At 47.3% G+C, this 24,748-nt stretch overlaps 3 protein-coding genes across 7 annotated transcripts; 2 read left to right on the plus strand and 1 right to left on the minus strand.

The window, feature by feature from the left end:
- The first annotated feature begins 17 nt into the window (after positions 1-17).
- On the plus strand, positions 18-6,640 carry sergef (secretion regulating guanine nucleotide exchange factor). Of its 3 annotated transcripts, XM_011607667.2 has the most exons (11): positions 18-224; positions 491-629; positions 1,144-1,296; positions 1,372-1,466; positions 1,548-1,608; positions 1,681-1,794; positions 1,871-1,933; positions 2,041-2,199; positions 2,339-2,490; positions 3,623-3,659; positions 5,716-6,640. In XM_011607667.2, the coding sequence occupies exons 1-11, from the start codon at positions 183-185 to the stop codon at positions 5,907-5,909; spliced, it is 1,209 nt and encodes a 402-aa protein (XP_011605969.1). In that variant the 5' UTR covers positions 18-182; the 3' UTR covers positions 5,910-6,640. The 3 variants fall into 3 exon arrangements, with proteins under 3 accessions (XP_011605969.1, XP_011605968.2, XP_029697613.1); XM_011607666.2 differs by lacking the exons at positions 3,623-3,659; positions 5,716-6,640 and adding an exon at positions 3,225-3,570; XM_029841753.1 differs by lacking the exons at positions 3,623-3,659; positions 5,716-6,640 and adding an exon at positions 3,153-3,261.
- On the minus strand, positions 4,659-17,772 carry kcnc1b (potassium voltage-gated channel, Shaw-related subfamily, member 1b). 3 transcript variants are annotated; one of them, XM_029841741.1, is made up of 4 exons: positions 16,194-17,772; positions 12,213-13,128; positions 11,547-11,720; positions 4,659-4,792 (listed from the first exon to the last, which is right to left on the minus strand). In XM_029841741.1, the coding sequence occupies exons 1-4, from the start codon at positions 16,755-16,757 to the stop codon at positions 4,725-4,727; spliced, it is 1,722 nt and encodes a 573-aa protein (XP_029697601.1). In that variant the 5' UTR covers positions 16,758-17,772; the 3' UTR covers positions 4,659-4,724. The 3 variants fall into 3 exon arrangements, with proteins under 3 accessions (XP_029697601.1, XP_003967771.1, XP_029697600.1); XM_003967722.3 differs by lacking the exon at positions 4,659-4,792 and adding an exon at positions 7,592-8,054 and having other exon boundaries at positions 16,194-17,770; XM_029841740.1 differs by lacking the exon at positions 4,659-4,792 and adding an exon at positions 8,494-10,632 and having other exon boundaries at positions 16,194-17,771.
- A 428-nt stretch (positions 17,773-18,200) lies between these two features.
- Positions 18,201-24,359, plus strand: LOC101068531 (CD81 antigen-like). Its single transcript, XM_003967720.3, has 8 exons — positions 18,201-18,359; positions 19,595-19,709; positions 22,677-22,774; positions 22,914-22,988; positions 23,068-23,181; positions 23,258-23,356; positions 23,482-23,565; positions 23,635-24,359. The coding sequence occupies exons 1-8, from the start codon at positions 18,294-18,296 to the stop codon at positions 23,698-23,700; spliced, it is 717 nt and encodes a 238-aa protein (XP_003967769.1). The 5' UTR covers positions 18,201-18,293; the 3' UTR covers positions 23,701-24,359.
- Positions 24,360-24,748: the final 389 nt, after the last annotated feature.

The following is a 24,748-nucleotide window of genomic DNA, read 5'->3' on the forward strand; positions in this document are numbered from 1 at the left end:
ATCATTTAAATTAATGCTACAAAATAGAACTGACCGCCATGTCACGGGCTATACAAAAAACAGTATTAAAAGGCACAAAATAAGTTGAGAAAGTTGTGAAATGTTTAAAGCAATCAGCGAGTCGTGAGTTCTGTTTTACGACAGTGTCGCAAATCTTCCCTTACGGCCGGCATTGGTGCTCCATGCAAGCAAGAAGGGGACCAGAGTTTTCTTTGCAATCATGGGTATGTATGTTTGCATTTATATTGAAATGTTTAAGTTGTCAGTGACCTCAGCTGTATACAAGCGTCATTACTTACCGGCGCAGTGAAAGAACACTAACGGGGATGTTAAGCAACCTTCTGCTGCTAACTTAAGCTAAAGAGTTGACGAATTGTCTCAAGAAGTAAAGGAAACATTTTCCTTTAAGCCTTGACGAAGGCTAACCTCAGTATCATTATCATTTCTTACAACTGCAATGCTGGTGATAAGCGATCGTCATGTCTGTCAGGGAGCCAACAGCTACGGGCAGCTGGGGCACGGAGGGGTAGAGGACCGGCCGGTGCCCGGTCTCTGTGACGCCGCCGCGCTGAAAGACAAGGCGGTGCGGGTGGTGACAGGCGGGGGTGGTCACACCGCGGTCATTACCGGTGAGTTTTCTCTTAGACTGGTCCCGATTTCATGAATTTGAAACTTTCATCAATACCAGTGGATTGAAATCCGGTCGGGTAGACAGCCTTTTTATTATATCTGAATCTTTGGCTCCCTCTAGTGGACAAATCGTATTACTGATAATGTATTTTTGTGGAATTGCATTCCTTTACTTTTCCATTTAATTTGTTCACCAACGGTGCTGGAGTCCATTCACCCTGGAAAATCAATTGTCCATCCCAGGACACACAAAGAAACATCTCATCCTGTAAAACCCCACAGGCATGGGAAGAACATGTAAAGTCCACATGCTCAGATCCCAGATTGGACTCCAGGACCAACTAAACGGCTTTGAAGCCATTTGAAATAGAAACAGTCTATCAAAAAAACCAAAAAACCTGTCATTTAAAATCCATATTGGAATTGATGGTTTTTGATAAATGGCCAAATGTCTTTCATGCCTTATAAGTGATGTGAGTTACTCAACTAATGTTAATATTGCCTTCACTTCAGAGGATGGAGAGGTTTTTGTGTGTGGACAGAATCACAGAGGTCAGCTGGGACTTGGCCACCTCACGGACATCTCAACTCTTCAGCGCTGCCTCGGCCTGACTCAGACGGTGACCAACGTAACCTGTGGCTGGGATTTTACTCTGTTCCTCACCGGTGAGACCCTTGATACGGGAATACGTATGATGATGCTGACAATTTGAATATCTCTCTTTCTCGTCACACTCACAGACTCTGGTCGGGTGCTCTCGTGTGGTTCTAATGCATTTGGCCAACTTGGCATCGGTCAGAAGCCAGCCTATACTGCAGATGTTCAGATTGTGGAGGTGATTCTTCTTTCTCTCTAAGTGATACAGTATTCATCTGTAATTATTTGCCTTGATCACTTTAAGCTCTTTGGTTCTCAGAGTCTAAAGGCAGCGGTGGTGAGTGTTGCAGCAGGACTCAGACATTCGCTGGCTGTTACAGGTAACTCACAATGGTGCATGTCTCCACAAGAGGCTTAATCCACAATTCCTCTTTATTATCTTCTACTTTCAGACTCAGGCTGTGTGTATCAGTGGGGCATCGGTCTCATGAGTCAGGCGAAGAGAACACTCAGCCCGAGCCCCGTCCCCTCACACCTCAGCTCTGTTCTACCGTCTCTGGTACCAGGTAACTTCACATGTTTTTTCCAGAGTTCATATTATGCCCCTGATGATCAGAAGGGACCACATATGTGTGTTTGCAGGTCTGAATCAGAAGATGTCCCGTGTGGTGGCCGCTGGCTCGATGCATTGCGTGTGTCTGACAGGTATGATGGACAAACTGATATATCTCTTTGCTGTATTCGTGTTGCATTTGATCATCTTGATTTTTATAAACACATTCCACGTGTTACTATGCTTCTCTTGTCTCTAGAAAATGGTGATTTGTTCCTTTGGGGAAGCAACAAACACAGTCAGCTTCTCAGCAGTGAACCCTTCCTGTCTTCTCCCACTCCAGTGGAGAGATCTCTGCTGGGTGGAGAGACGGTTCTTCGTGTCTGGAGTGGGTGGACGCACATTGTCGCCCAGACAGGTGCAGCAGCGTAACACACGTTAGGTTTAATCATTTAGTGCCAGTGCACAAAATGAAGAACGACAACAAGCAGATCTTAAATATTAAATAGGTAGATGAAATGTAACGCAGCATCTGACTCGTGCGTGTCATCCCACAGAGACCGGGAGAGTGTTCACATGGGGCAGAGGTAATTACGGACAACTGGGCAGACATGCGTCAACCAGTCAGAGCTCTGAATCTCAGTCAACAACAGAGGACCAAGAAGTACGCCTCCCGGAAGAAGTTCCAGCTCTTCAGGGAGCAACACAAGTAAGACACTGGGACTATTTTTTTCAAACTGAAACACCTACAAGGACAGTGCAGTTGAATTATTTGTTTTAGTCGTGCTAAATGCATCTGCAGCGCAGTAATAAAGTATCAGTCCAGCAGGGGGCAGCAGACACTCACAAACACGCTTTGCGTCCGTTCGCCATGGTTCACACTAGAGTGTAGTGCACATACATACACATTCACTCACAGCCCTCCTCTCCCATAAGGTCATATGTGTGAGTATCCTGGGATTACATCAGTTAACCTGAAGGCTTAATGGCAGCTATATGGCTTAAGATCGCAGCCAATAAAGTGAATGTCAGGGACATCCAAGGGCAAGTCCTGGATCATTCGTGCCCCGATCATTGCTGCTGTGATAGTGTATGACAAGGTGTAGTCCTCTCGCGTGTGTAAAGGGAAGATGGATTAGCTCAGATGACTATGAATCTCTCAGTCCATCCGGCCACCTTTATCCTGTGAACACTGCGCACACACACACACACACACCAACAAAGTCAATATTTAGTAAACTGCCACACCTTTATGAGATCAATGAATGTGGCTGCAGCAACAAATTCTGCCCTGTCAACGTCCAGAAGTCAGTGGATGAGTTTCTATTCATGGATTTAAAGAGTAATGTGTGTTTTCATGTATTCCCTCAGCTCCTGTCACAGTTATGGAGAAGAAAAGCTGCTGACCGAAACCTTTTCACAATTTAATGCTTTCTTTCTTAGGTTTTTTCTCTCTTTCTTGCCAAGGCGCATGCAGACAGTTGCAGTAACTCCTCCAGACAGCCCAGTACTGTGTTCCAGTATGAATTAATGAAGCTGCATTTCTGCTCCACTTTTCAGCTGCAATCTGATGAGCGTGAAACAAGGAAGCAGCTAACGTATTTACAGACGCAATCGTCACTAACCTTATTTGTGCTTTGCTCTTTCGAGTTGTCGGCAGCTCCGAATAAAGCCGCTTTTATCTTGACATATGGCTTTTTATTTCCGTTTCGGGCCGGGATTGTTTGCAGAGCATCTCGGTCTCCATGTGTGCGGAGCAAATGAGAGCTGTTACGGCTTTTTAACCCACCATCTGGCCTCCGCGTGCATTTTAATCTTGTCTCACCTGTTCTTCTCCACAGATCACATGTGGTTCTGAACATAATCTGGCCATTCTAGGTGCGTATGTTTCAGTTGCCTTGAATATCAACAACTTTATCCAATTAAAGGATCCATTGTTGGGGGGGGGGAAGTCTGTTTAAGTAGTTTTAACTGCCAGGCATCCCTGAAACAAGAGACTCCATTTTTGGCGTTACGTGACTCTCGCTTGAAGCACATGAAGGAATAGACGGTGCACGGAGGTGCACGGTGGAGAGGATCAGCTATTTCAAGTCGCCCTCCTGTGTGCAGCAGAGTCAGAGAGGGAGCCGGCTAATATGTTACACTAACGTGAGTGTGAAATATTAATCCTTGTGGTAATGCCGTAAAGGATCCTTGAGGTCATCTGGTTGCGTTGTGGCTCTTGCACCAGGAAGTAATTACAGGTGGGAGAGATGGATATCACTGACAGAAGCAATTAGGGGAACGGGCTGAATTAAACACACGTGCACACACATTTCTGCAGGCATGGGTTTATTTCCAGAGTGTTTGGATGGCAGTCACTGATTCACACATGAACAAAGACTTTAGAATCCAGGTCTTGGGATGGGATTTAAGTGTACAGTCGACCCAGAGCCGCACTAAAAGATTTTGGGAGTAAAAACGCTCCCATTAAACTTTGAACGCTGCCCTAGTTTTGTCACGTCAGTGCGGATGAATCTACGGTAGATGAACAAGGAGGTGGGTCTGGTTAAAAAGACCCTGCTGGTAAATGACAAATGCACATCAACTTTAAAACAGGGGGAGAAAAGCAAAATCGTGCCGTTACAGTTAAGACGCGTCCCTCGTTGGGACGCCTCTCCCAAAGCTGCTCTGTAAGTCATGCGTGACGCAAGCAGTGGCAGTTCAGGGGAGACCTCGCGTGAACTTCATGCACCTCCTTCCTGCGCCCTTTCGCTCCTCTTTTCCTCCTCTTGTCTTGCATGGCAGGAGAAATGAAATAGCAAAACCGGATTGGAAGCAGAGACCTGAGTGCTGCTATTTCTGGTGCTGAAGTAGGTCAGGCGGAAAGGAACGGAGGGAGAGCATCGCATGCTGCTCGTGGTATCTGTTGCCCGTTAGCACCTGAAGAAGTCCTCCGCCTGTTTAAAATTCATCATCGGCGCTCAGAGGTGGGAGATAGGCCAGTGACACTGGGGCACAGCTCATCCAATCTGGGGAAAGACTTTTGTTAATACAGACATTCGACGTGAACAAACGGCTCCGAGGGAGTCGGCGAGGGTCTGTTGTTGCTAATTAGATGTGAGGTTTGAAACCGTCAAAGTGTCGAGCAAATGCTCGCATTTGTTTACAAGGGAGCAGCTTTTAGAATGGAGCGTCTTGATTTGGATCATTTGAGTGCAGAGTGTTGTGCGGGCACTTTGTTGCCATGGAAACACTGATGTGCAACGCTCCAGTCAGTGAGCCCATGAATTAAGCGCAGCCCCAAAATAAGGCTTGTTTGGGTTTGTTTTTTCTCCCTTCACAGATCAGACAGTTTGGGCAGATTAAGCTCTCCTAATTAAACCCGGGCTGGTCCGGGTGGGAAAGTATGGGATTTCTTAGATAAAGCGGCTACGCGTGTTTGTGATTCTGCCATTCCTGGCAGGGAGTCACAGCAACATAAGCTGCTTGGTGTGACATCACGTGCCCCCCTTGGCAAATCCAAATGTTTGATTTTGTGTGTGTGTGTGTGTGTGTGTGTGTGTGTGTGAGGTGTGCTAGCGAAGCATGGAGACAGACGAACTACCGCTGCTGCAGAAAAAAGAGCAAAAAGACAGGACATGAGAGACACACAGCTGCAGGACGTGAAGCGCTTAAAGATGTGTTACCCTTGAAAAGCAAGCTCGTCTCTGTTGCCATGACAACGCCGCCTATTGGGTAACAGTGTTGCCATGGCACGTGTCTCCTCAATGATGCAGACCTGACCACACCCACCAACACCTCAGCAGCTGTGGGGAGCAGGGAGGCTTTGTTCTGGACTGTGTGTGTGTGTGTGTGTGCGCCTTTTTCTTTCAGACTGCTAATTTTCTCTGACGTCCTCCTGTGGGTCCCTTTCCTGTCGGCTCCACTGACCTATGACCCCCTCTGGTTTCAGGTGGACGTCTCCTCTCCTGGGGCTGGAACGAACACGGCATGTGTGGAGACGGTTCGCACGCGGACGTCTTTCAGCCACAGCTGGTTCCTGCTCTAAGACCTCTTCTGATTGGCTGCGGGGCTGGACACTCTATGGCCGTGTGCGCCGCCGTTGCAGCCTCGGAAGACAGGAAATGCACTTCCACATTTATTTAGCGAGAGGCGATGAGGAAAATCAGACTGAATATATAAACTCACTGGCTCTTTAAACGGCCCGTCGGCACCTTTTAGGGGCTGCTTTTACTTCCACAAAGGCTCCCGGGCGCCGCAGACACTGCCGTGTGCTGAGTTATATTGGCTGTGGGCAGAGGTCATCATTTCTCCGGGCGGCCCCTCCCATGACAGACGGCCGTGCCTGCGGCTCCAGGTACGGCTCTCGCTCGTCTTTCTGAAGGGAGCCCTTACGGGTCATGTGAGGGATGGGCTCCACTGGTGCTGGAGCTCCATCTTTCTGCCTCACTGCTTTTATTGCTGCAATCTTGAGCGTCGGGAGGCCGTCAATCTCTGCGCTTCATACTGATTCACCCCTCGCGCGTACAGCGCCGTATTTCCTCCCCTGGCAGTTGTCCATCACTTATTTATCTCCTCGCTGGTCACATATATGGTCTGTTTTTTATTTGCACAGCTTTTATGTCGTAACCTTTCCTCCCTGGTGGTGTCATGTCGGCCGCACTTGACCTCTCTAACATATTCATAAGCTGCGGGCGTCCTGCGCCGGGAGGGGGGGGGTTGGGACTCAAGAATGCATGTCTCCTTTTTTAAAATAAGTTTATTCCTGCTGCATATTAACAGCATATGCATCCCTGAAATCATACATTAATTAATATGCTGTCGTTTATGATTTGACCTGCAATTACTTTGGAAAAAATAAACCAACACGCACCGGGAAAAAAAAAAACTGGTGGTTTCTGTTTTGTTTTGGGTTTGGTTTTTTTTTAGATTTTATTTATCACTACTTTATCGTACAAGTCTGACCTGCATCGGTCAAAAGAGACACAGAAACTCCCTTAACAACAGACCAATCAAAACAATCACCGAACACCTTATTGAGAGAACTAACCACAAGATACAGTGTTCAAAACGCACACTCGGAAGTCTCGCTGAACGGCACACGCTAGTCGCCTCTTGGTTGACTCTTAATTTCAGTATTCTGATGTCGGTTCGCGGGCTGCGCACCGCCGCCACCCCCCCGGTCCCGCTCGGCTTGGCAGATTCAGACCTGCTGTACCCGACACGCACACAGATCCCAGTAAGTCCGTTGGCAGTGTGTCTGAAGTTGTTGAGTATAAAAGTTGGTCCCCTGTTTCTATGAACTTTTCCCACAAAAGATCAAGCTGCGGCTCTACTGTGGGGGGGGGGTTCGGGGGGTTCGGGGGGTTCTGCTTTTTGTTGGAACCGATGCAGCCTTACTGCATCTGTGTGCTTTGTGAGGACCGAGCTGGTGCTTGTTTTCACAGGTTAAATGGTTTTCGACGTAAGATCCCGATTAATCCGTCATTTATGGACATGTCAGGAGGAATTTGCATAACAGAGGCACTTGTCCTGTATGACATGAATGTTTCTGCATTGGTTTCACACACTGAGTTTGCACGTGTGCAGGAAAAGAAGAATCTGAGCTATGACACCCTTTGAAGTTTTTTTCTTTGATGCTTTGATAAAACTACCAAAGGAATCTTAAAGGTCTGTTGGTGCAAAACAGTGCAAAGGTCTAAAAAAGACGTGATCATGACAGTGCAAGATTATTGATATATATATTTTTTTTTGGACTGTTCGAGTCTTCTGACAGGAGACGGGTATTTGCTGCGGGGGGGGGGGGGGGGGGGGAAGGAGGCGGGGGAGGTCTGTGGTGGTGGTGGGGTGGGGGTGGGGGTTCAAATCGGAGCAACATTTATTTTCTTTTTTTTTTTCCCGTTCAACATGAGAAGCACACAAATATCGATGACCACTCAAAAAAACATTGGTACACACGACTTCTGCACACATAGAAAGCGCATTTACAGCACTGGCACACACTGAAAATAGGCACACAAGTTTACAACACAGTAACCAGTCACAGATACTCAGCTACATAAGGCTCGACAACAGAAAGTTCCTCAGTGCTACATCTATGCTGAGTTTGTGATGCACAGGTTGTCACTGTCACACCCATTGAAAAGTACTAAGTAATACACACAACAATGCTACAGGACTATCAGGTGGGGGATGGGCCGTTATGGGTCATACACATAGTGGTTGGCACACCATGGTTCATGACACAAACTGACTCTGCCGGCTGTCTGCTCCGGTGCTGTCGCTGGGGCTCTAAAAAACACATGAAACAAAACAACAATAACAAAAAAAGGAAATTATTACACGGATCATGTCGAACGGTGGACATGGCGGTGGGGATGGATACCTCCGGAGGTGCGGACAGAGGTAAGGGATGAGGACTAGCTCGGAGGGGAACGGGAATGTGCTCCGTCTGCTCCATCATGGTAAAGGCGCAGCTTTACCATGTCTTTGCCATGCGCGGCCGAGGCTTCAGACAACACCGTGGTGTCTGCGCAGAGCCTGGACTCTGAGTTCATTAACATGCCCGATCATGCTCGCTTTGAAAGGTCGATGGACAGTCGTTCGGTCATTTTCATGCGTGCGTGTGGTTTTCATCATGCTGCCACACTCGTTTATTCAGGTTTCAGATCTTTTTGAGCACAGAGGCTCCAGCTGCAGTGGAGGAACAAAAGGATGTATGTATGCATGTGCTGCTGAATAAAGACGGAGTCTATACACTCGTTGTGTATAAAATTTATTTCATGCAAGGACTTGTATTTACATATTTTATTTGAATGCTTTTCTTTTGCATAAATGTAAAATACATGCATTTACCTTTCCCCAAGTAGACCCACAACCCATACTGTCGCTTTTTTTTTTTCATTTGAATTGCATGAGCATATAATTCACCTGCAACTCTTCACATCAAATTGTCACAAGTTTTTTTTGTTTTGTTTTTTTTAAAATATCTTCTTATTTTATTTATCTTCTTTTTTCTTTTTCTTTTTTTCAAATATAGAACGTTACCACAAGAGACACGACTCTAAACTCGGCTCATTTGGAATTAAAAAATAAAACTGATGAGTCTCTGCGCTTAAATCTCCCTCGAGAATTTCTTTTTTTGTTTGTTTGTTTAAGTGGTTAAATTAAGTTTGTTAAAGTGCCCTGAAAGAATTGTGCATATTAATCAGGACAAGGTCAATACACTGTAACAGTATTGATTTTTTTGTGTTATAGGCGTACATACAGCAGGAGCCATCCTGATCAGAACACAACACATTTAGGCTCTATACACTTTTGTGCTTTATCATACAAAATTTCTCCTAAAATGGGGCTTTTAAAGGAATCGTCATTTCCTTCCTGCAGCAATGCATCACATCCACCCCTTATATAGAATAAATCTTCACGCCTCTGCTTGCGTTACAACGATAACCATGTTTTTTTTATAGCCTTACAAAATAAAGCTTTCGTTACACTGTTATGAGCATGGAATCAAGTGTACTGATGCCACACTAGGACGTAGCTTCATTTATGACTTTTGCTTCGCCTCGACGGCGCCGTCGTTGTATAATTCACGAATCTTGCTTTGATTTTGGCAGCACAGCTGTGCTAGTTTGCTGCAGGCTACCAAACAAAAGTATCCTGTATAAAACTAATGCTCATAACAGCATCAGTGGGCTTTAGAACAGCTCATTCAGTCCAAATTTGCCTGTTTTAGCAGGAGGCCCCTGTCGAATAGACACGCGAAAAATAAAATCTATGGATTTTTTGGGGAAAGGCAAAGAACGGCAGCTACATAAAAACCTCTGCTATGACTGAGTCTCTTGTAAAGCTGTCTCAAAAATGCATAAAAAGTGGCAAAGCTTTAGAAGCTTTAGAAAGAAAGACAACTTTTCTCACAGGTACCGCAACACAGTTAGTTTCTTGTTGAACAGAATTTCTCATGCAACTCATGCAAATGAACAAACAGTTGTAGCTCTGCTGACATTAGAATTCATCACTAGTGTCGTAGGACTTCATCTCCATATTGCATCGTGAACATCACGTTCATGGGATTCTTTTTTTTCTTTTTTTTTTCTCCCTTTGTTTTGTTTTTGACGGCCACTCAGGTAACATCGATTCTCGCCTGGATTGCACTTTTGGACTGATAACGTCTCTACTTTACATCATTCAAAGCACTTAAGAGGACTTTTCCTTAACAGCTGGCAATGATTCCTACGGGATATGTTTAAAAGCCGTGTGTTGGTAATGTCCAGCAAACTGCTGTCAGGGCTTACATCATGAAAACTGTCTTTCACAAAATTGTAAAAAACAAAAGAACAAAAAAAAAAGCAGATGGGGGGAATAGTTATTGGCAGAAAAGTATATGAGATCAAAAGCAACAGAGCAACAGGCAATGATGTCAACCCAGGGAAAGAGTGGCGTTAGCCTGTGGTAAAGTTAGAACAGTGCTTTGTCTGCAACTGAGGTCACCCATGCGGAGGGGCATGTGTCGGTTTGCTAGTGTTGGATGTGATGACACACCCAAGGAGACCTTGGGGAAGCTTAAGGATAAGCACAGCTGAGACGCAGTCTTCCAGAGAAAGAGAGAGAGAACAAAATAAAACTGGTGGAGGGGAGGAGAGCGCAAGAGCGAAGGCAGGAGAATTAAGGAGGGGTGTGGCTTGGCCCTCCAATGGCATTGGCATTGTGTCTGCTACTCAAGCGTGCTACATAATGGATGGGATGGGAGAATGTGAGTGCTGCATTAGACAGGGTGGGCTGCAGGGCAGGGCGGACACTGAGGACACTCCAGAGGCATCCCCGCTCATGCCAGACATGCTGTTAAGGCTCCAAGGCTTTTCATAACCTTCAGTTGAAAAACAGAGAACGTTCTGAGTACACTGCAGCACTGAATCCACGACACTCGGTTTGGTTTTTTGGTTTGGTTTGGTTTTCTTTTGTCTCTTTGGCGGTCCTCACTGGTTATACTACACCTGTTGCTTTCTTGTTTTTGTCTCCAGAGAAACAGGTCAACACAGACTTGAGACAGATTATTATTCTCCATGCATTGGGTGCATCAGGAGTACAACAGCATGCACCGGGTGGTACTGGAATGGTTTGGAGTATAACACTGCGAAAGACTCAAAAATGGCAGGCACAGGTGGGGACTGTGGTTTTCTTTTAGCTACAGGTGGCATTTTGTACGCCATTTTGAATGAATTGCCCGTAATGGTCTGTTATCTTTGCCCTCCTCCCTTTGTGTTGTGCTCCTTCACCATACTGATAGCACCCATCAGCAAGACATGTCATGCACCGTTATGGTCAAGAGGAGTCAAAGATCAGGATCCTGCATGGTACTTGTCATTAAAAACACACAAACTGTACAAACATGGTGCACACGTAGCACATATATACTTCCTTAGGCATGTTAGACAACACATTCTAGATCATATAAATCTTGAAAATAGCTTTCTCACTTGTAAATAAATAGGGATATTACATTGTGCACGGTATCAAAAAATAGATATTATGTCGATGTGGACGGGTGTTGTTGGCATTTGCAGTGATTGTGCTTGGCCCGGACAGATGGTGTTGAGATTTATATACATTTACATTCCCCCCCCCAAAAGGATGAAGGTGTGTGTGTGTGTGTGTGCGCGTGTGCGTAAAAATCTGACGTGTGACAGCACAGAGGAAAAGACGAACGTGCCTCGACTACTTTACAAGCTACAGGGTGTCAGTGTCTTGCAGGGGCCTGTGATTGGTTGTTACTGTACATACCCCGCCTCACTCTGCCCCCTGTGTGGTTGGGGCGTTCAGCAGTGGTGACCAGGAAGCAGGGGCGCTCTCGCTCGCCGGGGCTGAAGATTTCCTCCGGAGATATGGCCTGATCGATATGGGGGCAGTCTTCGTTGGCCAGGGCCGCATTAGCTGCCTCGCCGTTCAGCTTGGACTCTGATGAGAAAGGAACCGTGGTGACGACCAAAAGAGGAAAACGGGTTTAAATGGGTTTTTAATGCATCGCTCCGTGCTGTCTGAAAGCAGTTGGGATTCCTGGAATCGGCGCACGTGTAGTTTAATGTTTGCGTCGCATTCTGTTTGTTTGTTTCTGGGAAGGGAAGTGCATCAGAGGTCAATATATATTCATGCTTAAGCTGGCGGAGGGCTGCAGGAGTGACTGCGCACGGCGTTGGTAAAACTACAAATACCCGCTGATTGCAGACTCTCATTTAGCCTTAAGAGAGAGAGGAGGAGTGAATCACGGCATTAAGAAGCACAAAATCAATAGCAGAATTACTCACGAGCTCTCTGTTGTCTTATCCGGAGCACAATCTGCTTTTCATCATATTTCATCGATCGTTTTTTCGGTGGGAAACTCATTGGTTTAATCTGGTGTCTGGAGTGTGGGAACAGACAAAACAGCTGCTGGGCTTCGCTGCTCCTTACCTTGAAACTTTATCTCGAAAACATCGTCGTGAACGACGGGGCTCTGGGGCTGGGAGCTGATGCTCGACTTGCAGAAGTTTGGAGATCCTGGTTGGGGCGCCCGGGGGATGTGCCTGTTCTTTTTCTTTGGTAGTTTCTGCTTCGCCATGGCCAGCGAGTAATACATTCCGAAGTTGTTCACGATGACGGGGACGGGCATGGCGATAGTGAGGACACCCGCAAGGGCGCACAGGGCCCCAACGAGCATCCCAGAGGTGGTCTGAGGGCACATGTCTCCGTATCCCAGGGTCGTCATGGTCACCACGGCCCACCAGAATCCAATGGGGATGTTCTTGAACTGCGTGTGCTCGCTGGCTCGAGGGTCGTTGGGGTTAGCTCCAATCCGTTCGGCGTAGTAGATCATAGTAGCAAAGATGAGGACACCCAGGGCGAGGAAGATGATGAGGAGCAGGAACTCGTTGGTGCTGGCCCTCAGAGTGTGGCCCAGCACCCTCAGTCCCACAAAGTGTCGGGTTAGCTTGAAGATGCGCAGGATCCGCACGAAACGGACGACTCTCAGGAAACCCAGCACGTCCTTAGCTGCCTTGGACGAGAGCCAGCTGAGGCCCACCTCCAGGTAGAACGGCAGGATGGCCACAAAGTCGATGATGTTCAGCGTGTTCCGAATGAAGTCACATTTATTCGGACAGAAAGTTATTCGCATTAAGAACTCAAAGGTGAACCACACGACACACACGCCTTCGATGTAGGTGAGGTAGGGTGCGGTCTCCGTCTCCTGGTAGTTGTGCACTATGGTGAAGTTGTTCACGTCCTCCAGCTCCGTGCGGTTGATAATGGGGTTGAAGGCCTCATGGGTCTCCAAGCAGAAGGTGGTGATGGACACCAGAATAAAGAAGAGTGAGGCCAGAGCCACCCACTGAGCCACACAGGCGTGAGATACAGCGGGGAAAGGAGGGGGGGGGAGGGCAGAGAGGAGAATGAGCACAATTATTAGAGCACCATTAAGAAGCATCAATTGTGAGAAAATGAAAGCAAACATATTACAGACGGTGGCTTCCAGGCTGACGGTGGCTTCCCCCCCCACGCCCTCCCTGGCGCTCTCGCTGTGTCTGAACATCGCTATCATTTCCAGGAAGAGAAGATGCTATAAGGGCAACTGTGATCCAGATCCTCATTAAAGTGAACTGGGTCCAGAACAGGCGCTGACATTAGGGAGGGACATGTACCGAGTTCCTTCTGCTGTACGAGAAGAAACCACCCAGGAAGTTTTCTGAGAGCCCAGTATCACATTTCCACACGTGTGGTTAGAAGACAATCAGGCAACATCCATGAGACAACAGAAGTAAACAGATTATATTGTATTATACGCAGACTATCACACACAGGCTCTAAGCAACACCGAGTTTAGGAGTCATTTGTTCAGTAGCGGACGGGCAGGAACGATCCCTGGCCACTCACACCTCCAATCTCCCATCAAACCAGCGTGCATGTCTTTGGACTGTGGGAGGAAATTGGAGAAAACCCACGCAGGCACAGGGAGAACATGCAAAATCCACACAAAACCTGGGCAGGAATCAAACCCAGAACCTTGTTGCTATGAGGCGGCTGTGGCGCCACCACACCACCATCCAGACGGTTTACTTTCTAGTGCCTCCAGGGGGCGCTCTATACGACTTAAGGCCGCTATTAGGTCACCCAATCTGTGCTGATTCAGAACAATCTTGATGGAAAAGGCTTATCTGGTCGTCCTGATTAAGACGTTGGGAAGCAGACGATCAATGAGGCATTGGGCCCCCGTCACTACTGTACCTCAAGGTCACGGCGTTTTCAAGGGTAACCCACCTACAGAATTACAAAGAGCGAGGCAGCAGCACACAGGGCATCAGTGTCAGTGCTAATGACTAAATTTAGCCAGGGCTCTTCCCTTCGGCACCACATCCTCTGGAGGTCTTTCCCTACACAAGGTCACGCCCTCTGCGACCGGCTCTCGGGACTGGTCGTGTGCTGAGAACCGGACTTTTATAAGGAACCCATATTTCCCTTCATGGCAAATATACACTTTATCCTACGCTGCGTATCGATTGGGTGATCGAGTTTCATCACATTTAGGCTCTAATATTTCTGATGGTAACAGATACAGTGTTTTCACTCAGGTATCGATCAAGGCCGGGGTTTATCCTCCAGTCATGCTACCACTTCACAACCTTTTACATCTCCAGCGCTGGACTGGAGAACACATGGACCCATCTTCAGCAGGAAGACAGGAGGGTAGTTAATCATCCTCCCAAGCACCACAGTCAGATCAATAGTAGTTTCTTTGGGCGTGAATACGTGCACCCTGTGGTGCTTCTCACGCTCATGTGCAGCGTTGTTCAGCAGCTGGGGAGGGGCAAGTCCGAGCAGGTGGAAGTCCAACATTTATGCCTCATCGTGTCTGCGTGTTACTGAAGGAGCCGTGCAGATGGAAAACAGGCACTCAGATCGTCCCACGGCTGTGCTCTCCCCCAACACACACACACACACACACACACTTCCCCCGGAGTGATGATGATCAGACTGGCTGTTGATGCAATTTAATATAGAATATGAATGTCTCACAGAGGTGGGGGTGGGGGCCACATACTGTTTCCCATCTCATCAGCAGTTGGACATAATTGTCACTGAATTAAAGGGCCAGTATATCTTTGGACGGAATATAAGAAGACCTGATTTATACAGTATATCACCACACTAGCATTAGTTTGTTACTTTACTGCTGAAGCATCCACATAAATATTCATTTTTCAGTGTTACATTCATCTCTCACATTTGGATAATAAATTCTGGTGGAATATTAAAAAGTGCATATTGGATCCATCAGTACTGTGTCTGTGGTGTTGTTGCTTTGGATTATGTAATATTATTTTGTCCACCCCCTCTAAAATGCGTATTTTTCTGTACCCACATATATTCAACGAAGACGGTAATTTTCAGATTTGTTGATGATATTAAGACTGTAGAAACATAAACTGGGGCCTCTGAAGTCTTTGTGACATTCAGGGCCCTGATGGGGGACTATTTGCTGCCTGTTGGCTAATACACAGTGCAAAAGTGAAGCTGTGATTAGCTTTGAGGCTCAGTTCTAATTAATCTTCCAGCCATTTGGGGTGGAACTCTGTTAATCCCCTCTACGCTTTGTCTTGCTCACTGGTAAATTTAGGACACATCAGAGGAGTTTTCTGCCTTGGGGACGCCTGCGTGTGTCTGTGAATATGTGTGACAGTGTGTGTGTGTGTGTGTGTGTGTGTGTGCGTGCATGTGTGTGTGTGTGAGTGAGTGAATGAGCGACGTCTGTGCTAAACCACTTTCACTGTTGCTTGCTGTAAGAGCGAGGATGCGTCAATACAGTTTACACTGCCTGAATGGGGCCTGATGGCTAATTACACCAATCAGTACTTTACATCTGTTCAACCAGCAGGCAGCACAGCAACCTTTACAGGGGGGGGGGGGGAATCACATATCACAAGGTTTCCACTTTTTATTGCTGCCCAAGTGGACAGTTGCCCACTAGAAAGACCAAACTGGTCACTTCTAACATCAGCCTCATTTAGTCTGGAGACCTGCCATTGTTCTCCTGGTGGTGCCAGGCTTCTGGTGTCCTAACGTGAAGCTGACCTAGACAGCCTGGATCGTTGGAAATGCACAGGAAAGACACAATAAATTCCCTTTTGTCTCTCTAGAGAGTAGAGGAGGACGCGGAGGAGGTTAGCGTGTCAGTGCCGCCCATTGATAAAGTCTGGTTGATATTCGTCCCCTCTCGCTGCTGCGGGGACCCCCGAGAGGGCTGTTTCAAGGTCATCAAAAGCCCCCTCTAAACATATATATCCACCCACACGTGCAACAGATGGAAATTGCGTTCACCATCGCAGAATCTTTCTGTCTTGAACCCAAATGATGATTTTTCAGCTAAAATGTGGAAAAGCAAAGCTTAGAGCAACTCACCCTTGCATATTTAGAAGAGTAAGGGTCCTCGAACAGAGCCCAGACGTGTTTCTGCCAGCGGCTCCACAGGCTTCCAGTCCTGTGATCATGAGTGTCTGCCTGCGCAAGCCTCCTTGTCATTTCATCCACCTCGTCCTCGGCGTGCTCATGATCCGGCTCCGGATCATCGCTCACCAGGTCCAACAAGCCCCCCCCGCCGAAGCTATCAAGGGCCTCCTCTGCATCCCGGTGCTGGCGATAGGTCATCCAGCAGCACGGCTCCACGTCTGTCTCATCAATGCCCCAGAAAGCCAGCTCCTCCTCGTACAGGGGCCCGCAGACATCAGCCGGGCAGTGCAGCTTACCTGTCCGGTAGTAATTAAGGATGTGTGCAAAAACACCAGGGTGGCGGTCGAAGAAGAACTCCTCGATCTTGGCATCATAGTCAAAGTGGTTGGGCGCATCAGGTTCTGCCAACCAGGACAGGCGAGTGCCAGGTAGGGTGCGCAGGGTGCTGCGGTATGTCTGATGTCTGATCCCTCCCACGTTTATCACAATGCGATCCTTGTCGTCGCTCAGGCCCATCGCGTCCCCTAGGCATTTCTCCAGTAAGTTCCCTTCATCGCAAAGGTAAGCCTAGACGATCCGAGCAGTCATGCACGGCACCGAGGAGACGGCAGGAAGCAATTATATAAGGGCAGCAGCGCGCACGGCAACCTGTCGTTTCTCGCCAACTACAAAAGCGACGCGTGACGCGCAGCAGGAAGCGACCCCTCTTCTAGAACCCCGTGTTTTTACCCACGACTGTGTGGATGCCAGCTTCACCGCAGGGTGCAGAATCGAAATCCAAAACGATCGCAGCCAATAGCATCACATTCAGGGTGGAACGTCACATCGTCGGTAAATCCAAGATGTCGAGATGAAAGCGCAGACGCAGCGGAACGGAGGCAGCTCACCGGGCTGCCAGAGTTGCGGGTATTGATCAGGTCGGTCTTGAGCAGGTTTGTGACTTTGATAGCAAGGTGACTGCGTAGCGGGCAGCTGCTGATGGAGCCTCGGCGCCGCTTCAGTCCCTCCTCTGTTGCTGCCTGCAGACTCACCTCCTTCACACCGACGCGCCGCCTGCAGCTTCTGTGCGCTCACAGGTCTTTGTCTCAGCAGAGGAGGAACACCCACAGGTTACTGGGGGAAAAAAGAGCGCGGGGATCGTGTGTCCTCCAGTTAAAACCAAAATACCACAGCTGACTGAGCAGCAAACCTCTTCAAATAAACGCCCCAAATGAGTGTTATTCACGCCGAGCCCAGTTCCTGCCTCACACCAGATGGAGCATGCCCAGTGGACGAGAGGCGCATCCTTCAATTAATGCTGCTTAAATTGCCATTCGTGTCATTTTCTCCTCTCTTTCCCTCTCTCTGGTGTCGTGGCCGGGAGGGCTTGTGGTCAGTCACCCTCCTCACTCACAGAAAGTGTGACCCTGGAGACATGAACGCGCAAGATCCGCCCATAACGCCATAAAGATCATATATCTCCTCCCTGCCGTCCTCTCCCTCCATCCCCCTGATTTACTGGAGAAGACAGCCGGTAATTAGCCCGATTATGTTTGCATTTACTTCAGGGCTGCGTCGACAGCGCGTGTGTTGGCAGAGAGGTTCTTTTTTACGCTTCACTTATGGAACAATTAGCGCTCGGCGGCGCCTCCTCTGTCAGCAGGGGGCGCTGTTGCTCAGCAGAGAATCAGCTGTTGATTGAAATCAAATAAATGCTCATAAATCAACGCCTCCAAACCGTTAATCAATCCATCTGCACAATATCCACCTCGTGTTATACTGTTCTAATTGGCATTCATTGTTATTTTGTTGAATTTGTGTTTTATTTTCCTTTTAAACCACCCACAGAAGTTTATTTTTGTTATATTGCAGCTGTCCAGTTTTGAACCTGAGGAGAACAGACTGCTCTGCTGGGAAACTGGCTGTTCCCGCTGTCGGTGGGCAGTTCTCTGTCTCATTTTTCACTCTTGATTATAAGGGAGGAGTTTGCAGCACAGACACTCAAACCAGCCTGGAAGGAGGCACTGACCCGGGACAGTCCACTGTTTTTTGGCGACAGGACGAGCTGGCACCATGGCTGTGGCGGGCTGTACGAAGTGCATAAAATATATGTTATTTTTCTTTAATTTTATTTTCTGGGTGAGTTGAGCACATTTATTCTCCTTGTTTGATTTTGTTAAAGTGCTGTGTACATTTTGTATCCTGAAAAAGTGATAAAAACTTGAGGTGCGGGAGGGGAAAAGGGTCATTTCCCAGCCTTGGTCGTTAGCTGTGCTGCCTTGTAATTTGAGGAGAGAATGGAGAAACATCCCAAACCCTGGCCAGGCAGGAGGTGAAATGTTCTTTTCCCCTCATCAGCGCTAATTTTCTGCGTGGCTGAGCACCAGTGTGAAGACAGAAGATCAGGGTGGTCCTCACTCGTCTCCTGTCTCTCACTGATTTCCTTCTGTTTGAGTTAAAATAACCTGCCAGCCACATCAGTAAAAACTGTTTTCAGGCAGATTCTTGGAGTATTGGACGCAGCTTGTTGGTTTAAGCAGTCTGACTCCCACCAGATTAGGAGTTTCTGCGAGTTGTTCCCCGACATTCCTTTGCCCGGCCATAACAGCAACCTTTGATAGTTTTAAGAGCTTTTCGGCTCTCCTCCACTTCTACGCTACGTCGCATCAGACATCCTGTGGGTGTTCTTTTCCACTTTGCACTCATGTCGGTAACCACGCGTTCGCCCACTTTTTCTAAGGATCAGTGCAAAACTGTCGCATCCTGTCCGAGCTCCACATGATGGGGCATTTCCTGTTGGTTTTGCCCGGCATTGTGAAAACTCTGAGCCCTCTCTTCCTCATTTTGCTATTTTTCATCTGGAGGATTCAGTTTCCTGTTTCTTGGAGAACAATAGAGCGGTGCCATGTCACCGAAATGTGCACATGTCTTCGTGTAAACACAGACACGGGGAAAACAACACCTCGAGCCATTTCAGATACACTTTGGGTTTTTTTTTTATAGGATATCTCTGGTTTATCTGATAGCCAGTTCTGGAGGAGAGATCAGGCAGAATAAAGATACGCTACAGAGTTGACCGGTGGGCTTCAGACAATGGGGTGAGGACACAGACTGTGTTAAGGTTCACTCATGTGCCAGGAAATCCTCTCATTACTTCCTCTAAAGGACGGGACAGTTCAATGCCCTCCGAGGCCGGACAGGAAGGTTTTAGACACTGATTTGATCTCATGAGTCAGGCTTTTTCTTCTGGGGGTTTAATATTCATGCTACAATCTGTCTTGAGTGTTTGAAGCGACCCTGGTGTCCTCAAAGAAAAGAGGGTGGAAGAAAAAGATGAGGGAACATGATTAAAAGCTTTTCTCTCCTCGGGACAGCTGGCTGGAGGGGTGATCTTAGGAGTGGCCCTTTGGCTCCGCCATGACAGTCAAACCAGCAGCCTCCTCATACTCCAGTTCGAAGGTCACCAGGCGCCGGGAACCTTCTACATCAGTGAGTACACAGACCCACAGTCACGCCACATTGACCTCTGAATGTCAAATGCTGCAACAGTTTAGGCCCCTAAAGCGATAAAACCAATGTGCTCATGTGGGGAAGTCTTAATGTCACCTGTGGAGGTGGGCTGCAGTGGCTTGGCAGGACCCTCAGGGGTGTCAACAAAGCCGCAGACAGTCACCTGGGGGCTGTTCTGTGGGCGCTCTCCTCCCTGTATGAGCCAAGCCATGTTAAAAGGTTGTGAGGTCGCAACTTCCAAGTGAGGGCCAGGAAGCAGGACCTGCGTAGATCCGCAGCACCGCGCCGTCGGAGACGCCGCCTCACTGTTTTCCCTCAGCTGCCGCCCTGACAGATGGCAGCCAAATTCCCCTAAAATAGCCGCCAGAATCTGGATCTTTTGCTTTCAGCCCCTCGGGGAAGCCCCGCTTTAATTATGTTCACCAAGTAATTTTTTATATTGAAATTTGCTAAACAAGAAGCGGCAATATTATAGCGGTCCCACTGGCCTTTGAAAGGAACCATATAAGAACCATATTTGTGTGCCGGTCCAGATGTTGTAGACAGATGTTGACTATGTCCCACCAGAGTGAGTTAGCGTGCTTCAAACACAGCCATCGCTGGTGAACTCACACCTAAGAATATGAATTAAACTCCCGCTCTTTTCGAGATAGAAGAGCGAGATGTTCGTTTAGAAACTGGCTCTTCAGAATGTTCTGCCACTGAGCACCAGTAAATCATCATGGATCTCGTCCCAGTACTGGCCGTTCTCATGTAAAAGGAGGCTCCATCAGAAACATGTGGTATAAATCATTTTCCGTGTCCGAGTGGCCTCATACGCCGGAGAACACGACAGGACTGTTGGATTTCAAAGGTCCACCGTCGGTTTGTTGTGGCCGTCAACTCCAGCGAGCCCACTAATTTACATCTGGCTTCCTGCTGCTCTCCCATACTTACTCCTCTGTAAGTACACAAACCTGAGCTTTTTATAGCAGCAGCTCTGGTGATGTTAAAGGCAGAGCGGTGAGAGAGGCCCACCCATGTCAGATCTGGAGTGCGTTTCTTCTGTTGCCCCGCCCCTTTCCTCCAACATACGCCCTTCTGTGATACAAATAACCTTTAACATCTGCACATTACCGCCTCAAATTAGAGTTGGGAACGGGTGTTTTTAGCGCGCTGGCGCACAAAAGGGATATTTATGTTCCGCTGAAAGTACGCCTCTTAACCAGCGGCTAAAGTTATGATGGGAGGCAGGTTCCAGTGTTCTGATGGGGCTCCTTCGGAGATCTTGTGCCTCACGTCTCCATTTAGATGATTTAAATGATCTAATGAGTCAGATGCCACCAGGAAGCAAGTCCAGCAGAACATTTGCAGCAGCGCGACCTCGGAAAGTGACAAAAACAAGGAGATTTTTAAGAGGAAGTCAGAAGGTTAAAAGTGGAAAATATCTGTTCCTCTTATTTAGCAGGCAAAAGTGGACCGATGTACCCCAGATCTGATCCATTTAAACATGCCCCCCCCCCCCCCCCATAATAGGTGATTGCCCTGCAGCGTTTAGTATGACGCCTCCAGTGTTGACCTTCAGCCCAGTTGCCGTGAAACCGTGTGTGAATTATTTGAGAACACCCTTTCACTAAGGCGGGACTGGGAGCCTCCATGGCAACAGAAAACAAAATCCATTACTGTAGAAATGTCCACTTTCACACCAAATATTCCTCTTTCTATTCTCCCAGTTAGAATTTAAAAGGCTGATGGAAAGTCAGGAATGCTGCTGCCGATGATGAGGATGAGGGGAAACACACGAGGGAATGCTGCCGTCTTTTTCCTCCTTTGGGATGGTGTCAGGACAAAAACGGCGTATTTATCAGACTCTTGCTGGTCGTCAATAATTAATCACCGCATCATCGTTCATGCATACTATGAGACTTGGGTCAGCTCAGCTCATCTGGGACTTAACCACATAGTAAATGGGACCAAAAAAGGACCCCCCTCCCCCACCCCATGACCCCCTGCCACCCCCCCCCCACCACCACCACCACCACCACACTGGGAGACAAGAATTAAATGAACTTCCACAGCCGCATAAAATGGCTCGTCTCCCTCAAAGTCTCAATGGCCTTCAATCCTCAAAGGGTGTTGTCATAGCAATGGAAGGCAGTGGAAATAATGCAAACAGCCAGTCCTGAAAGTGAAAGGGGGGGGTTGGGGGTGGAGAGGCTGGAGAGGTGCAGCGCGAGGTGTCTGGAGCCGGGCAGCATCAGAGTCCTTTCAGAGCGCCCTGTCAGGCTGCATTAGAGGCTGCTCGCATGTGCGCGAGAGCAGAGGAGCCAGAAACAGACTCCCACCAGAGCGTCTGCACGGCTGATCGTGCACGCAGCAGATAACATGTGGCGCTCGTGTCATCTGCCGCGTGCACCATCAGTGCAAAGAATATCTGCTAAAGAAAACCTACATTTCTGATTAAATTAGACAAACAACAGGCACTCACTGGCATGAAATCAGTAACAGTTGCCCCTTTTACATCTCATAAATTTACTTCTTTAAACCCGTTTGATCCCTAAACCTTAACTCTCCTGTTTGTTTGTTAGCCTGAAAACCAAGAATACAATTATCATAATTAGGTTTCATTTCAATCTTTCATTCCATCAGCGGTTCCGAGGCATTTGATCCAAATGTTTGACCCAAAAAGTGACGACAGGGACACTCGCCCAGCCAAAAATGTCCTCATCTCCTGTGAGCAAAGTCCACCACGTCAGCTAAAACCCTTCAAAAAATAAAAAAGTTTACAGATAAAACCACGTGTTCAACAGGTGTGCTTCGTTACCTCTAAGGAAAACTAACATGTGCTTGAGTTAATTCCCAGTATCAGCTGATCAGCTGCATATTGGGCAGATCCACGCCGCAGGGGCAGGGCTGCCCCCTAGCGGCGCTGATGAGGAAACACACTGAGCGTGCGTGTCTTTGCAGGCGTTTACATCCTGATAGCTGTGGGTGCTGTCATGATGCTGGTGGGCTTCCTTGGATGTTATGGGGCCATTCAGGAGTCTCAGTGCCTCCTGGGGACAGTGAGAGACTTTTCATTTATTCCAATATTTCAGCGCCACTTTAAGAATTTTCTCAAAATTACAAGTCAGCATTAAAAGCCACATCTATAAACGAAGACTGTAATCATGTTTTTGTTTTTTTTTACTTTTCTTTCTGTAGTTTTTCTTCTTTTTGGTGATCCTCTTTGCCTGTGAGGTGGCTGCAGCGATCTGGGGTTTCATGAACAGGGACACAGTAAGTGACCGTGATTGTTTCCATCCAAGATTCTCTCTTTTTTTTGGGGTTGTTTTTTTCAACCATTTTTCACCCTCAGATCTCCAAAGAGCTGATCAACTTCTACGATTCCGCGTACATCAAGGCCGTGGATGTCTCAGGATCTCCCAGCAAAGATGCTGCCATCAAGGTTCTCGATGTATTTCACACCACGGTACGTTATGACGTGGAACCGTCCGGCCTTTTCTCCTCGACAGCCTTTAAACAACCTCTGATTTTCCATCTTTTAGCTGGACTGCTGCGGTAAAGGCGACGACACCGCTCTCTTCAAGCAAGTAGCCAGTACTTTGTGTCCCAGAAAGTCTCCAGAAGATTTCCTGAAGTCTCAGGTATATGCCAAACACTTGTCCCCTCAATGTCTGGGCTACAGTTAAGGGATTTAAACCTTTCAGAGGAGCGTTGGGTCCTTTTTTCCCCAGTTTTCATTTACCGGGTATGTCCTGTCTCCACACAGAGCTGTCACGATAAACTCGTCGAGCTGTTCTCTGAGAAGCTCTACCTGATCGGCCTGGCTGCTCTGGTGGTCGGCGTCATCATGGTGAGTGTCCCGTCCTCCAGAGGAGGATCTGGGCCTTAACCAAACACTCACTTTCTCTTACCTGCTTAGATCTTCGAGATGATCTTCACCATGGTGCTGTGCTGTGGGATCCGTAACAGCCCCGGGGTGTACTAGGACCAGGCCCGGTCCCTGATGGAGCCGTCCTCGACCGACCTCAACGTCACCATGATGTTAGCGGGGCCCTCTTTTTTAAATTTAGATTTGAAAATGTGGTTCTCACACAGCAAATTTAGCTCCTTTTTTTTAATTTATCATAAACTTACATATAAATATTTTATACATTGGGGATGTTGTGGATGGTTTCTGTGATGGCGCTGAACTCTGTGGATGTATAAATTGTATATACACTTGCTGGTCTCTGCTAATTTAGGCTTCAGTATAATTTAAGCAGCAGCTGTTTTTGTACTTTTATATTCTAAACATCATTGAGAGCAGTAATCTGCATTAGCTTTAGCTGCCTTTAGCATCTGTTCTTTGTGCCTAATGAATCATCTTCATAGCTTCTGCCCACATCTGCCCTTTATAACAAATGTAATCATTTTTAACAAGCCTTTTAAATGCTGATAAGTTTTTCAACCTTTTTTACTGCTGGAACGTACTCTGTTGCAATAACTGAGTTTAATATTAGTTTAAAGTTCAGTGAGTTTGATGTTTTATTGTGAGAACTTTTTTTTCTAAGAGGGGATTTGACCTAATCATCTTTATTCCAACTGGATGAAATAGGAAATAACACACAGACAAAAATAAACTCAATAAATGTATATAAAATAATATTAATATGTATTCATCTTTGTCTCCTGGAACCCCTGGACAATAATGATTTTTACACATTTTCAGCCTTGGATCAAGAAAATAAAACAATTAAAAAGAGGGAAAAATAACATGTCTTGTCTCGCTGAGAACTACTGGGTTATTTAAAAAGAAAGGTTCTTGAAGTTTCCACAAACCAGTCTGGTCTGTAATTACCACATGTCACCATAAGGGAGCGCTGTGACCTTGACGCGCCTCTTTCGTTCTCGGCGCCATTATTTTCCCACAGTAGGTGAATAAATGTCATAAAAAACTGACCTGACCTGTATTTCTGGGTCCGTGGCAGCGAACACACCCTGTGCACAGCCCTCATGAGCTCCATTCGTGTCCAACCACTGTGACACATAATATA

This window comes from Takifugu rubripes, chromosome 9, assembly GCF_901000725.2.
Source record: "Takifugu rubripes chromosome 9, fTakRub1.2, whole genome shotgun sequence".
In the NCBI taxonomy this organism is placed as follows: Eukaryota; Metazoa; Chordata; class Actinopteri; order Tetraodontiformes; family Tetraodontidae; genus Takifugu; species Takifugu rubripes.